This window comes from Chroicocephalus ridibundus, chromosome 16 (genome assembly GCF_963924245.1).
Source record: "Chroicocephalus ridibundus chromosome 16, bChrRid1.1, whole genome shotgun sequence".
Lineage (NCBI taxonomy): Eukaryota > Metazoa > Chordata > Aves > Charadriiformes > Laridae > Chroicocephalus > Chroicocephalus ridibundus.
The window spans coordinates 6,717,121-6,729,872 of NC_086299.1; the positions used below are offsets into that span (position 1 = coordinate 6,717,121).

The 12,752-nt window shown below is 45.2% G+C and overlaps 1 protein-coding gene and 1 long non-coding RNA gene across 10 annotated transcripts in view; one reads left to right on the forward strand and one right to left on the reverse strand.

The window, feature by feature from the left end:
• The first annotated feature begins 1,342 nt into the window (after window positions 1-1,342).
• LOC134524150 (uncharacterized) lies at window positions 1,343-7,159 on the forward strand. The gene is made up of 3 exons (XR_010073501.1): window positions 1,343-1,482; window positions 6,468-6,629; window positions 7,027-7,159. It is a non-coding gene; the product is annotated as an uncharacterized LOC134524150 (long non-coding RNA).
• PIK3CD (phosphatidylinositol-4,5-bisphosphate 3-kinase catalytic subunit delta) overlaps window positions 1,386-12,752 on the reverse strand; it is a 55,412-nt gene continuing 44,045 nt past the window's right edge. For 7 of the 9 annotated variants that reach the window (XM_063353871.1, XM_063353868.1, XM_063353869.1 and 4 more), the window contains 14 exons: window positions 12,407-12,537; window positions 11,431-11,490; window positions 11,080-11,247; window positions 10,166-10,287; window positions 9,858-10,001; window positions 9,035-9,134; window positions 8,062-8,240; window positions 7,757-7,866; window positions 7,051-7,129; window positions 6,644-6,811; window positions 5,762-5,885; window positions 3,998-4,143; window positions 3,618-3,750; window positions 1,386-3,031 (listed from right to left, as the gene is read on the reverse strand). In XM_063353871.1, the coding sequence (XP_063209941.1) occupies window positions 2,894-3,031; window positions 3,618-3,750; window positions 3,998-4,143; window positions 5,762-5,885; window positions 6,644-6,811; window positions 7,051-7,129; window positions 7,757-7,866; window positions 8,062-8,240; window positions 9,035-9,134; window positions 9,858-10,001; window positions 10,166-10,287; window positions 11,080-11,247; window positions 11,431-11,490; window positions 12,407-12,537 (1,802 nt within the window). In that variant the 3' untranslated portion in view covers window positions 1,386-2,893. Of the gene's footprint in view, window positions 3,032-3,617; window positions 3,751-3,997; window positions 4,144-5,595; window positions 5,886-6,643; window positions 6,812-7,050; window positions 7,130-7,756; window positions 7,867-8,061; window positions 8,241-9,034; window positions 9,135-9,857; window positions 10,002-10,165; window positions 10,288-11,079; window positions 11,248-11,430; window positions 11,491-12,406; window positions 12,538-12,752 lie in introns of those variants that run through there. The other 2 variants (XR_010073500.1, XM_063353872.1) reach the window with 2 other exon arrangements.

Here is a 12,752-nt window from a genome sequence, read left to right on the forward strand (position 1 = left end):
AAAATATTATTGCATATTCATAATACTTTACTTACAATTACAAATATGGATTCACTGTTTTAAGATTAATTGTAAACCCCAGACCGCTGTCTGCCGTTCAGTTCAAGAAAAAAAGTAATATTTTAGACTCAGGGGAACCACATCAGTGAAAGTAATTTCTAGTCTGTTGCAGAGAGCTCGTCTTTCAGATGACGATACTCAAAGACTAGAGGAAGTTTCTTTTAGGCTGCTCTCTAGAAGCAGCAGTAGTTCTAAGAACTGTTACAGAGGAATGTATTAATAAATAATTGGGGTCACTCGGAAGGGTACTTGTCATTCTGTCTTGAAATGTTCTGGCCGCTTTTCAGCCACTGAAAGGTAGAAAAAGGGGCTCTCCGAGGGTTCTATGAAGTTAAAATGATTTGTTTTCTACAGAACAGCTGCTTCTATGAGATACAACCTGCTTTATATTAATATATACAAAACAGTATAGAATAGACTTCAGAGCATAACATCTTTTATGAAAAGAAACAGTAAATACTTTAAATCAGAATTTAAATTAACAACAGTGTAACAGTAAATCAGGATCTGCTTGTATCTGTTTGTGTGTAAAGATAAGGAGGGAAGGGTTTACTAACGGTGTTTCATATTCCATTCCCTGACCAAACCTCCCGTTACCTACTACTGCTCGGTTCTGTGTCGGGTAGAAGGTACTTTTTTTAAGGCAGTTTAACTTGGTGTTAACTTCAGCTGATGAAGAACAAATATATTTGAACTTGTCCTCTTAAAAAAAAAAGTGGACTTAAAGAGCCAGTATAGGGTAGCATTATTTTAATTTTAAAGTACTAACAAGAGCTGAAAGTCAGGAAAGTACCTATGTGCTGGATGCAAAAATGCTGTCAAATCAAATTTATTCCATGTCAGGGAAGATTTACTAAGAATAAACAGGCCAGTTCAGTCTCTGTCCTAAACTTGCTGGTTTTGTGGGAATTTTAAACCAGACATGAAAGCTGAATTTACATGAGAGCGCAATCCATTGTGGGATGACAATACAGGCGTCTCTTGTCACTTAAGAAACAGGATCTGAAACGCCTGTATTTTTTTTTTACCTATTAGTAAGAGTAAGTAAAAGAGTTTAAATTTTAAACAGTTCTGTGAGTAGAAGGAAATTGCACAACCTATTTAAGGTCGTGCAACTCAAATACAGGATTCAGCTTCAGGGGTATCTTGAAAATTAGACTAAGCTTTTCTTTAAAAGGCAGGAGTGACAGCACCCCCCGAGGAACCTGATGTTGCGGAGGACGTGGGGAGATGGAAGGAAGCACCCAGGGAACTGCTAAAGGAAGCAGGTACTAACCAGCTACTCCACCTATTTTCCAGCGGGACCCGAAGGCTGCAGCCTGCTCCACGCACCTCGCTACGCTCACGGGGGGCACCGAGCAGTAGTGGTGGCTCCTGTTCTCCTATGCCTGTGCAACACCAGTGCTCAGAACGGCTCACCGGGTAAGGACACTAGGCTTGGGACAAAAATATGACACATGAGTAGAAACACGATTGATTACAGCACCTTGTGGGAGATGGGACAGATTCCACTTGGGAAGGAGTCGGAGGCAGCAGCCAGAGCAGGAGGCGGCTGGAGTAGACTGTTTGTCCTGATTTAGGTACAGCAGATGACCACAGGTTGCTCTTTGGCTGAACCCCACCCCACCCCAGACACACCAGCTCTAATAACAGACAGAGTCGCGTACCGTGGTTGAGAGGAGGAAGAGTGTGGAAAGGAACGGAATAAATTCATAAGCAGATCAGAGTTGAGGTGGAACTTACTGTTGTGTGTTTCAGTGTTAAGCCCACTCCCCTGGCACACCTCTATCCTTGCACGGGAAGGGAAGGCAAGGCTGGCCAAGTAACTTAGGCACGGAACGGTACCATCTGTCCCAGCTGACACTGGAACTGCAGTGTTGTATCCCAGTGATTACGTAGGCACAGGCCAGTGCCCTGATGCACGTATTACAGGGAAACCAGGTGGCAGACTACCTCCAGTGTAGCCCGACAGGAGGTATGGGTAGCAACCAACTGCTACATGCCAATTTTGAAAATGCAGTCTTACTGTTTTGAGGCTTAAAAACAGTATAAGCGCAGAAACCCAGGGACTGCTTGAGGCTCAACTAAAGTCTGACTTAGGAAAGCAAAGGAAAAAAATACCTAACCCGTTGGCCAATCCAGCCCTGTTCTTGTGGCATCAGTTTTTTGACAGCAGTAGATGGGTTCCTGTTCAGTTTCAGAAGAACCCTGTGGCCTCTGTAGCAGAGAGAAAGTGGCACGACAGCATGGATAGTTTCACCCTGTCACAATGCAGAGTAAAGCAATTTGTCCACGTCAGCTTCAGCGGGGATTCAAGCTGACCTACCTTGGTGCACACTGAAACAGGGCAGGAGAAGCGATCGTGTGGTGAAGTTAATGCCACTGAGCTGGAATGGTGGGGACATAGAAGATGGGCTAAAGTATGAGAGCTACTGGGACAGTAGGTTCTCGGTGTTCAGCTAAATTTTCAAGAAAACAGAAATGGGCCCATTAACACACTGGAAGGATGTTACAACTGCCTGAACTCTTCCATTAGCAGATGTATTTGAAGCTTTACAAGTTGTTAAGGATACAGTACATCTACCTACCTTCGCTCTATGCAGTAATTTTATTGCCTCACGTCTCTCCCTTGTCCCCCAAAGATCTCTAGCAGACATGATTATGTGGCTGATGACAGTCCAACGATTTTTCAGTCGTGCAGAAATGTGTGATCTCTGGGTGCATGATCTTCAGCATGACAACATTAATAAGTCTTTGGAAACCTGTCTGCAATTGCCGGACTCAGTGCAGGAATTTTACATTCTCTTGGAGCGAGTGTGCAGCTGATGTTGCTCTACTGTCTGTTATCTTTGGACACGTTGTGTGCCAGCCAGTTCACTTTGGTTTTCCAGCTCTCTCGAAGGGCTTCATTGAACTTCAGTCTGAAGTGCTTCAGTGCCTCCTCATCTGTCTTCCCAAGGGCTAGGGAATCCTGAAGGAAAGAGGCAGAAATCGGTGTAGCCTCACTGAAAGCGCAACTGAACAATTAACTGCTCAACTACTAAGATGTTTCCTCGCTAAGAAATTACTCCATTGAAAGGAGCACCAAATAGGAAATGAGTAGCCATTAATTGTTTTAAATAGGTTAATGGGAGTTGCACAAGGTTTTTTCATTCTGCTAAATATGTGTCCTACTCGTATGTTGGGAGTAAGGCAACAGCAGGGTTTGTAGTGCTCTTGTACCAAGCTGCTGTCCCTCAGTTGGCCGGGGCCAGGCTGGTGTCACTTCAGAGACCAGCTGGGAACAGGAGATGATCCACAACCAAAGTGCTCTGTCTCCGTCCCTGCAAGCTGGTTCCACACGGTGCCTGCTGCTGTTGTGCTGAAGAATCTGAAGTTATTTCCTCAGCACCAGAACCTGGCATTTCTGATGCCCTGCACAGGAAGAGTGGATGTCTACTCATGATTTTTGAGCTCATTTGCTTCAAAGAACGCGCCCATTGACACTGAGCTCCTCCTCGCTGAGCTACAAGATCAGGTATTCGGTTTTAACCATGTCCGTGTTCTGCTTCTCTTACCTTTAGATATTGAATGTCTTTAGAGCAGCTGAGTTCTGGCAGGCCAGCAGCTTTCATCAGTGCAAACAAGTGCAGGAAGAGAAGACCGTGGCGCCTCAGGATCATATAGGCCTTTTCACAGTAACCCCTGAATCTGTTCAGAAAGGAAAATGAGGCAAGGGAATGAAGACTACAAGATATGCCATTTTATAAAGCAAGACCAGGTATTAGTCTAACCCTGCTGTCTGCACTCATGCCTACCAAGCTCTTTCACTTGATCTAGCAAGTAGATAATCATTTATGTGCGTATAGACATCTATAGGCTACGTATCATTGGGGGAAATAAATAACTCCTGAAAATTCAGAGCTTAAAAAGCTTGAGTTTAACTGCTAATGCTTACCTTTCAAACTTCTCATTGTTGTTAGTTTTTCCTTGCTGGATGACATGCACAAAGTCGTAGGTTAAGATGAACGGAACCCGTTCTCTATTAATACCAAATTTAGTCTTGAAGTTTCCCAAAAAGTGACCAAAATCAATATGGAACAGCTGAAAATAAGGAAGAAAAAAAAATATTTTCAGAGTAGTATCTATTTTATTGTGATCAGTGTTGAGTTCTCTTCACAGTTCCTGTACTCAAGAGATACTGGCCATAGGATTTAGGGAAGGAGAAAAGTGACCTCTCCGTGGCACTTCTTTGGGAAAACAGGCAATATTTACTTGCCAAGATACTCTCTAGTGTAATTAGATGTTGGATAGGACAGAAAAGCTACTTACCCCTTCAATACTTTGTATATCTGAAGAAATTTATCTTTGTCTGTAAAGCCTTAGTGTGTCACTGGTAGAAGCAGACAGAGAACTGCAGTGGAACGGGCCCCCCCACCAGTGCATCTGCGGTCCCAGGCCGGTGGGGAAAGAAGATGTCCTGTTTTGAAGTTGCAGCACTGGGGCAGCCACGGGGAGGATCCCATGCAGAACCTTGCCCGCTGTGGCAATTGTGCAGAGCAGCTGTGAACCCCAGATCCACAAACCCCAGGGCTGTACCGCGGGCATCGGCTCCCCCAAGTGGACAAATAACTGAGTGGCCTCCGCTCTGCAGAAACAGATTTTTAACCCCCCTCCCTGCCCAGCACTTTTTTTGCTAATGGGGAGAAGAGTCAGTCCTAGATATAAGCGCTGTGCTGCTCGTCACAGCCCAGGGAGGGAGGGTGGTGTCTTGTTAGCAAATGACACCGTGTCTCTGTCCCTGCTGTGACCACAAAACAAAGGCACTACCAGCTTTCTTTGACCATGGCTGCTTGATTTACAGGCATAAGATGTAGAGGAGCGGGATGCTACACAGAGAGCGCAGGTAGGTAGTTGTGCATACCTGAGAGAGACGAGTCTCAAAACACCAGCAACCAATTTCTTTCAAATATTAACCAACTAGGTGACTTCACTGGACTTGCAGGGGACTTCCCTTGCATTGTCTAGCACAGGGTTATTTTAAGGCTTTGTGGAATTACAATTAAACAAGAAAGATAGTTCAGACTTCTCCCTTTACCCAAATATTACTGATATAATTAAGTAAGTATGTGTCCTGTTACCAAAGGGATTTTCTTTTTCCTAGTTTTGCCCTTTGTCTTCCAAACAGCGTACGAGAAGACATAAACTCTGGTAGCTATTTTTGTGGAATAGAGAAGTAAAGGAATCAGTACAGGTATCAGAGTGAAATTAGAACCATGCTGACCACTTGCATGCATTTTAAAAAAAAAAAAAACAAACCCACAAACCAAACACCACAACAATTTTCTAGGAGGAGCTATAAGCGATTTGTGACACTGCTGAAGCCAAGGAAGTCTTCAGGCTGATAAGCACAGTGCTTGAGTTTGCATCTGCAGACAATTTTAGGTCTGAGCAGTATGAATTGCTCCACTGTAATTTCGAAGTGAGTATTAACAGCCGCAGCTGACGGCAGTGATGTTTACGGAATTGTAATTCAAGTTATAAAACTGTATTTACCCTCTCAATGATAGAAGCTATTGAGAATATTTGTCCAGTCTGCCTCTCGGCTGGGAGGTGAGGTACATTCCTTAGCAGAGGGGTTGCACTGGGATGTATCTGTCCATTGCTAAGTAGCATTCGTGCCCCTCTTCCAGTACTTCAACAGCAGCGTGAGTCCCCATACCTGGCCAGTTTCCCGGATCATGATGTTGTCACTGTGCCGGTCACCTATCCCCAGCACGTACGTTGCCACGCAGTACCCAGCGCAGGAAAGAGTGAACTCCTCTATAGCTTGTTCTAATGCGTCACTAAAGAGGGTAAGAAAAAGATTGAAAGAGAATTTTACTTTGAACCTCATCACTGGGAAAATTGTTTCTATACCCTGCAGGAGAAGGTAAGAGGATCACGTTTGAATTTCTGTAGTGCTCTCCAGAGGCAGTACTCCCGTCCAGGCTTCACAAAAACTAGCTGCAAAAACAGCTATCTGGAATTGGAGAGGTCCGGATGTGGTTGTGTCCACAATCTCAACGAAAATTGTATAGTCTCAATTAAATTGACTCATTTCTAGATCTCCACAGATCCAAAAGACAAAGTGGGCACCTAGAATGGTTGCTGTTGGTGCCCTGCTACATCAGAGAAGCACTGGTGTCCTGCTGCTGTCTGTATCTGGTAAAACCCCAAGCTACACAACCTTTCTGATGCTTTCTTTTTTCGCCTCCCAATTTTGGCATTACCCCTTCTGCCCCTTTTCCAGCTGCCACCACACCGACTATCTATCTCTGGAGAAGGTAACAGGACCCGAGGGGAAGATCAATGTTTGGACGGTGCTACCTTAAGCTATGAAAGATCAAAAAAGCTTGCAAATAGTAACCCAGACACCTCCATTTCAGCTCAGCACCCATACAGATCCACATGATGCCTTCCAGTGGGCCAAGCAGCCATAGATATTGTGAGACAGCATGGAAACATGCACAACTGAAGGAAAAAAATTGATCAGAGCAGAAGAAATGCCTCTGTCTGGAGGGAAGCAGTAAAGCGGCACAGAGTACAAGGTAAGCCCACTCACCCTGGGTTCTTGGATTTCAGCCAGTTCAGCAGTGCATCCTTGTTGAAGGCTGCAGTGGCCACCATGTTGCTCTTGTTCAGCTGGATGTTGGCAATGGTGTCTGAATGCATGACTACTTCTATCAGTCCAGTCTTGTCTCCTGTGGAGAGGCAGCCATAAGGGGTCATCCTGCAGAGATGAAAGAGACCCTTCCACTGAAATCTCACCCAGAACTGGGTCGTGTTGACTTTTAAACTTTCCCTTGTCTGCCCTATCTACTCTGCATTTCTAGCCCTCAGTACCACACATCCCGACTAGCTGCTCACGGAATACTAGACAGACCTGTCAGGGATAAAATAAGCTTGCAGACAAATGGCCTCACCATACGTGCTTTATCGTTGCAGGACAACTGCGCGCACATTACTCACCTCAGGTCCAGGCCCTCCTGCTTCCACAGGATGTCCATCAACTGGATCATCTGCAGAGTCAGCATGTCCTGACGAAGATCTGTGCAGCGTTACAAAGGAAAAAAGGGTCATAAGCACCTCCCATTCTCCCCTCCTCTTGAGCTCTTGCAAGCGGTGCGAGTTCTGCCCCTGAAGCAGGCTGTGAGAGGGCCTTGGCCATGTTTGTCACTCGCTAGGTCTAGCTAATAAAGAACATCAGCACAGAGCAGGGTGTACTGGTGCAGTAGTAGTGTAAAGCCACCACACTAGATATCTTAACTCAGACATGATTATGCTGATGGAGGTAGACGCTACTTGACTTTGCCAAAGCTCTTCCCACAGCAGCCCATGCAGCACTTTAGAAAACGTTTGTCTGGACATGACAGTGAGCAGCAGCCGCTCCAACCCTCCAAAGCTTGGACTATGTAGTTCTTTCAGACCTCACATCAGGTTCCTTTTTACTGTGCAAGGGGTATCCAGCTACTACTGTGCTAAAATCTTAATGAAGAGGGTGGCAAGTAAAACAAAGAGGAGAATTTATTCTATCTCCAGATTACTGTCAAAAAACTCAAATAAGTTGATGGTCCTTGTTTACACAACATCTTAATGGTCCCTATTTAGACCCACTCACCATAATAAATATTTGAGTCTATTTATGCTTATGAAGACACATTGTTCAAAGACTTACCATCTCCATTTTTAAAAATAATACCCACTCCACCTCCACCTGTCTCTTCATTGTTAAACACAATCCATAAAGGTTTCATTTTGGAGTCCATAAAGGTGCATTGATCCACACTGGAGGAAACAAAAATATTACCGTCAGACTTTCCATCTATTAAAAAACTGGCCATCTAAGCTGCAAATTCAACAGCGTCCATAAATGCTAACAGACTGGTGACTTCCACGAGGAAAGAGGACCTTAGGGTAGCCTGGCTCGACCGCTGGACAAAGCCAGCGGCGCAAATTAAGAGATGCAGTGATCTTCCTTACCAGACTTCAGCGAGGATAATGTTGGGGTTCAGGGGGGACTGGAGGTGGGAAAGTGCTTCGCGATACGTTTCCTGCTTCATGCACACGTGCATCATCTCCTTGGTTTGAGGCTTGGTGGTCTTCTGAGAACTCACTTTAACAAAGTCATTCAGAGCTTTCATCTTGTTGAGTGCTTCTCCCTGAAAAAAGGCGGGGAGGGGACAGGGTTAACAAACAGGAAATTCCTGGAGAAAGTTTAAAAACTATTAAAATCTACTATGAAACGTAAACCATGGTTGTATCTCTTATCTTCTCTTCAACTTACATTGCAACAAAACAAATACAGTAGTGTCTGCTTAAGCTGCAGTCCCAAATATCAGGAAAAAACACACTTTATCAAGCATAAAGGAAGAAGTGAGGTGCAATGACTAGAAAGGTCAAAAACATATGAGATGTATAGCCCCCGCCCTTCAGTGGTTTTGGGGAGTTCTGGTTATGCTAAAGCACCACTCAGTCTGAAAAATAGAAGCAGTGCTGGTTGTGGGCACATCTTAGATAAGACTTCATGTATACATGAGTGAGTTCCTCACTTCTCAATTAGGTACAGTGATCCTTGACAGGTAACAGAGCAGGATTACCTCCACGCGGCAACGGAAGGAAAGAGCGTGCTGCTCTGAAGCAGCCAGCCAATTGTGATCAGCTCCTACTAAATGGTAACTCATTCAACTCCTACCAACAGCAGCGGCCTTTGAACACTTCAAACCGTTCTAGACACATAGTGTAGTTTGGGACATGAGCAGGTGAGCAAGAGATAAGTCACATAATGGGGAACTCCAGGCTCTTTATAAGATATGCCACACCAATATAAGTAGGGGGGTTTTTGTATTGCTTTTTTTTTTCCTATTGCTGATAACATTAAGTTGGAAAAGCTAACAGCTGAGACCCAGCTCCAAGCAAGAGGGAAGTCAGCCTTAAGGCTAAAAGCAGTTTTTACCTGTTTCATCAAAACTTTCATATGGTGGGTGCTGCCTCTGCAGTACGCTTCCAGGATCAGGCCAAACCTCAAGGCAACTGCAGGAACATGCATCTCTGACCTAGGGGAGAAGGGAAGTTAAAGCAATTCTGACTCACTGCGGAGAGTGACTAATTCTCCCACTTGTGACACCACAAGGAGGGGGGGGAGGAGGGTGCAGAATATCAGCTGCTGCTTAGGTTCTTTCTATGTACTAGGGAGGGGAAAAAAAATACGCAGCCACCCCAGAAGGTGATGTAGAAAAACCATTGCTTGAAGCAATGAGACATCTTTCTGGATGACTGAATTGCTAACCACTCCTTTGAGAACATCACTTAAGGAGCAAGGACAGCTCAGAGCCTATGGCTCAGAACTGGCAGGTGGCCACGGACGTCCAAAGTAAATTTCAACTTATAGGTATGCGTGTGTGTGTATATATATATATGTTTATATATTAACAAAAAAATTCTGAAAGCAGAACTTAATCCAAACACCACCACCACTACAAGAGGAAAAAAAATTAACAAACAAACAAAGATTTTGTATCCTCCTGGAAAAACCCTTATTTAGTCTCCCAGGTAAAAGGCAGCAGTTCCTGGGTTTTGGGAATCACAGCAAGGAAATCCCAGCAATGCTTTGATGAAAAGACACTAGCTAAAGGACAGCCAACAGCCTTTAAATAAATACCCTGGCATCTATACGTACAGACACGCTCACTGTCTCACTTCACAGAGCAATGAGGAAACCAGTAAATGCTGGTTTCACTTGATTACTGAGAAAAAGCCCAAAACATTTTGCTTGTTACCTCAGATGCCAGAAGAGGAAGTGGCCGATCTTGCGGTTGGATAATGCCCTGTCCAGCAGGAACTTGGTTAATTCACAGTCTAAGTAGGATTCGTACTTGAGCACCTGGACAAGCTGTAGCAGGTACCGGAACAATTCATGATCTCTGTGGACAGAAAGGAAAAATAAGACAACCTTATCTTTACTGCAAAACAAGTGTACTTGCAAAAACTGTAAAGACAAGACTGTCAGCCTTGTTCACAGTCCCCCTCAGCAGCCCTAAACATAAATAGAAAGGGGCTCTGCATATCCCTTGTGGATAACACTTACGTCAGCTTCTTTAATGAGTTGATAGCAAAGGAACCAACATAACGGTCGGGAAAGCTAAAATCCAGCAGTTCCAAGGCATTCAGGACAGGCAACTCCGGCCAGGTCTGAAGCAGGGAAATCATCTGTAAGGGGAAAAAAAAATAGCAAAAAAAGGAACAAGGTTTTTATGGCAAGGGATATAAATCTAAAATTCTACTGATGGAAGACCAGCTCCTTTGTGGGGGGCAAACCCTCTATATCTTAGTCATTATTTATAGACGCCTCAGTGCAAGTTTGCAGAGACCAGGCCAAAACCCATCCGTCTAACCTTTCTAGGAAGGCTGACAGGAGGAGCCATCCAAGGCCACGGCAGGATTACTATTTGCTGGACCACAATTAGTGAAATAAGCTCTTTGGGAAAAGACCATTTCTGCAGCATAGTAACGTAGACTAGCAAGGGACCTTTAGACGATCCTGTCAAATCTCTTGAAGTAAGGAGGGATGAGCAGCACAGACATCCCTAACTGATGTCTGATGTTGTCAGTGAAAGAGATTCACGGACCCCCTGAGGTAGCCTGTGCTGGTCTCTCATTGTCAGTTAAGAACATCCAATCCAGATCCTATTTCTGCCATAAATTAAACAGACTTTTTTCTTGCCTCCAGTTTCTAGAGGGAATAAGCAAGACCTTGGTTGGTCAGTAATGCGTCTGGGGACAGTGCAGAGAGCCAAACCCCAGCTCAGCTGGGTACCACTCAGCATATGTTTGTGGCAACTGGTTGAGAACAGAAAATCTTCCTCAGCTTCCGCGATGCCAAACCCACCTGCACTGCGAAACATCCCCTGCTAAGTTGGCCTCTCAAACACAACGCAGGAAGGCAGGCACCGAAAGAAGGATGAAAAATGGAGCCTCGGCTGCCAACCCCAGCGTCCTCACCTGGGCAACATCTTCATGCTTATTCCACTTGGTGATGATAAGCAGCTTTGCCAAAGCTTGTGGGTATTGGTCACGGATATCATATCTCATCTTCCACACCAGGTCTTTCTCATGCTCATATAGTTCAGTGTGGCTCCTCCGCTCCAGTATCTCCTTCAGTTGCAGCTTCTGCTCATGGGAATCAGAGGAAAGAGCATATACAGGGCTCAGTCTCAACCCAGAGAGACCCTGTAGGACTGGGGCATGACCCAATTTGGTGAAAAAGCTGGTTGGGGGCAAGGTGGAAACACATAACTTGGTCTATGAAACCAGGCTTGCGCATAGCTGAAAAACCAATGCCAGAAGACTCACCTCCTCAGGATCTTCTGGTGCAGCGCGGGGTTGTTCTCCATTCCTCCCCAACTCCAGCAGCTGGGACACAAATAAAGAGTCTGAGAAAGGCTTCTCATTTCCTCTGTACTTCTAGCTGACCAGCACTTCAGGCATTTATGCTGCATTAGAGATCAGTCACTTGCCACCTCTGGAGAAGGGAACCCCACCTCTCGCAGCCCAGGTGTAGGTAACTGTACTCAGCGGGACCCCTCTGCTCAGAGGAGTGACCTAACTGCCCGTAGAGCCCCTTCCCTGGTAGTAACAAGAAAGAAGGGAGGAGTCCTTTCCCCCATACAGTTCGTGAAGGCGGCTCTGGGTCACTGAGCTCCAGGCTAACATGAGCCATTCCAGATTCTTAGAACTGGCGTGTGTTTGCCAAGCAGATAGCGTTGCCCAAGCCATGACGCACACTGGTACAATCTGTTAAAGCTTCTGAGACAGAACATGCATCATGGGGGAGCATGTGTACATGTCCCTGGCAGAGCAGATCTCCTTTTCTTTCCTGTAATGGGCACATTTCTTCTTCCATTTTAAGCGTTGGGCCAGTTGCAGTGACAGATGGAAAATCCCCATACCACACGGCATGTTATCACTCTGTGCTGAAAGGGAGGGAGTTGTCTGCTTTCACTCATTTCCCCTTTTATTCCTCTTACTTCCTATAGAGCCTAATGCTGCCTGCAGTTTAAAAGCAGCTCAGTTAAACCCATTTTTTAAACAAGTGCTGATCTATGAGAGCAGCTTTACCTCAGTAATTCACGGCTTGCAAAAGTATTCACTCAAAGGTCCATTAGTTAAGATAAAAAGTCAAATTTTCAATTAACAATGTCTATTCATCAAGTTTGCTTGTACCCGGTCCCTGCTGACAGCTGCCCAAGAGACAGTGACACTGTATGTTCCTGCACCAGCAAAGCTAGGGAATTTCTGCGCCTCCCAAAACAGCATCCATGTCCCCTACCTGCTCAAATGACGGGTAATACACAGGATGCGATGCAACGCTGGGGAAGCAGATGACCAAGGCTGCTGCACTTTCCGTGTTGGGGTTGCATTGTACTGTGCCCATAGGGTTCAGAAGTTCCCCTTTCTCATCTGAAAAGCAAAGTACATAAACCCATGAACCCTTCTGAATCTTCTGAAGCTTTGGTCCAGAAAGCAGAGCACAGACCGCTTCCAGCTCTGGCGCTGGATGTTGCCTGGCCCTAGCAGCTCATCTCATCTTCCTGACCTCTCAAAAGCAAAGTATACGTGAATCTTTAGGACAGCAGCAACCTCTTGTGTCATACGTGCAATGCCAAGCAAAACAA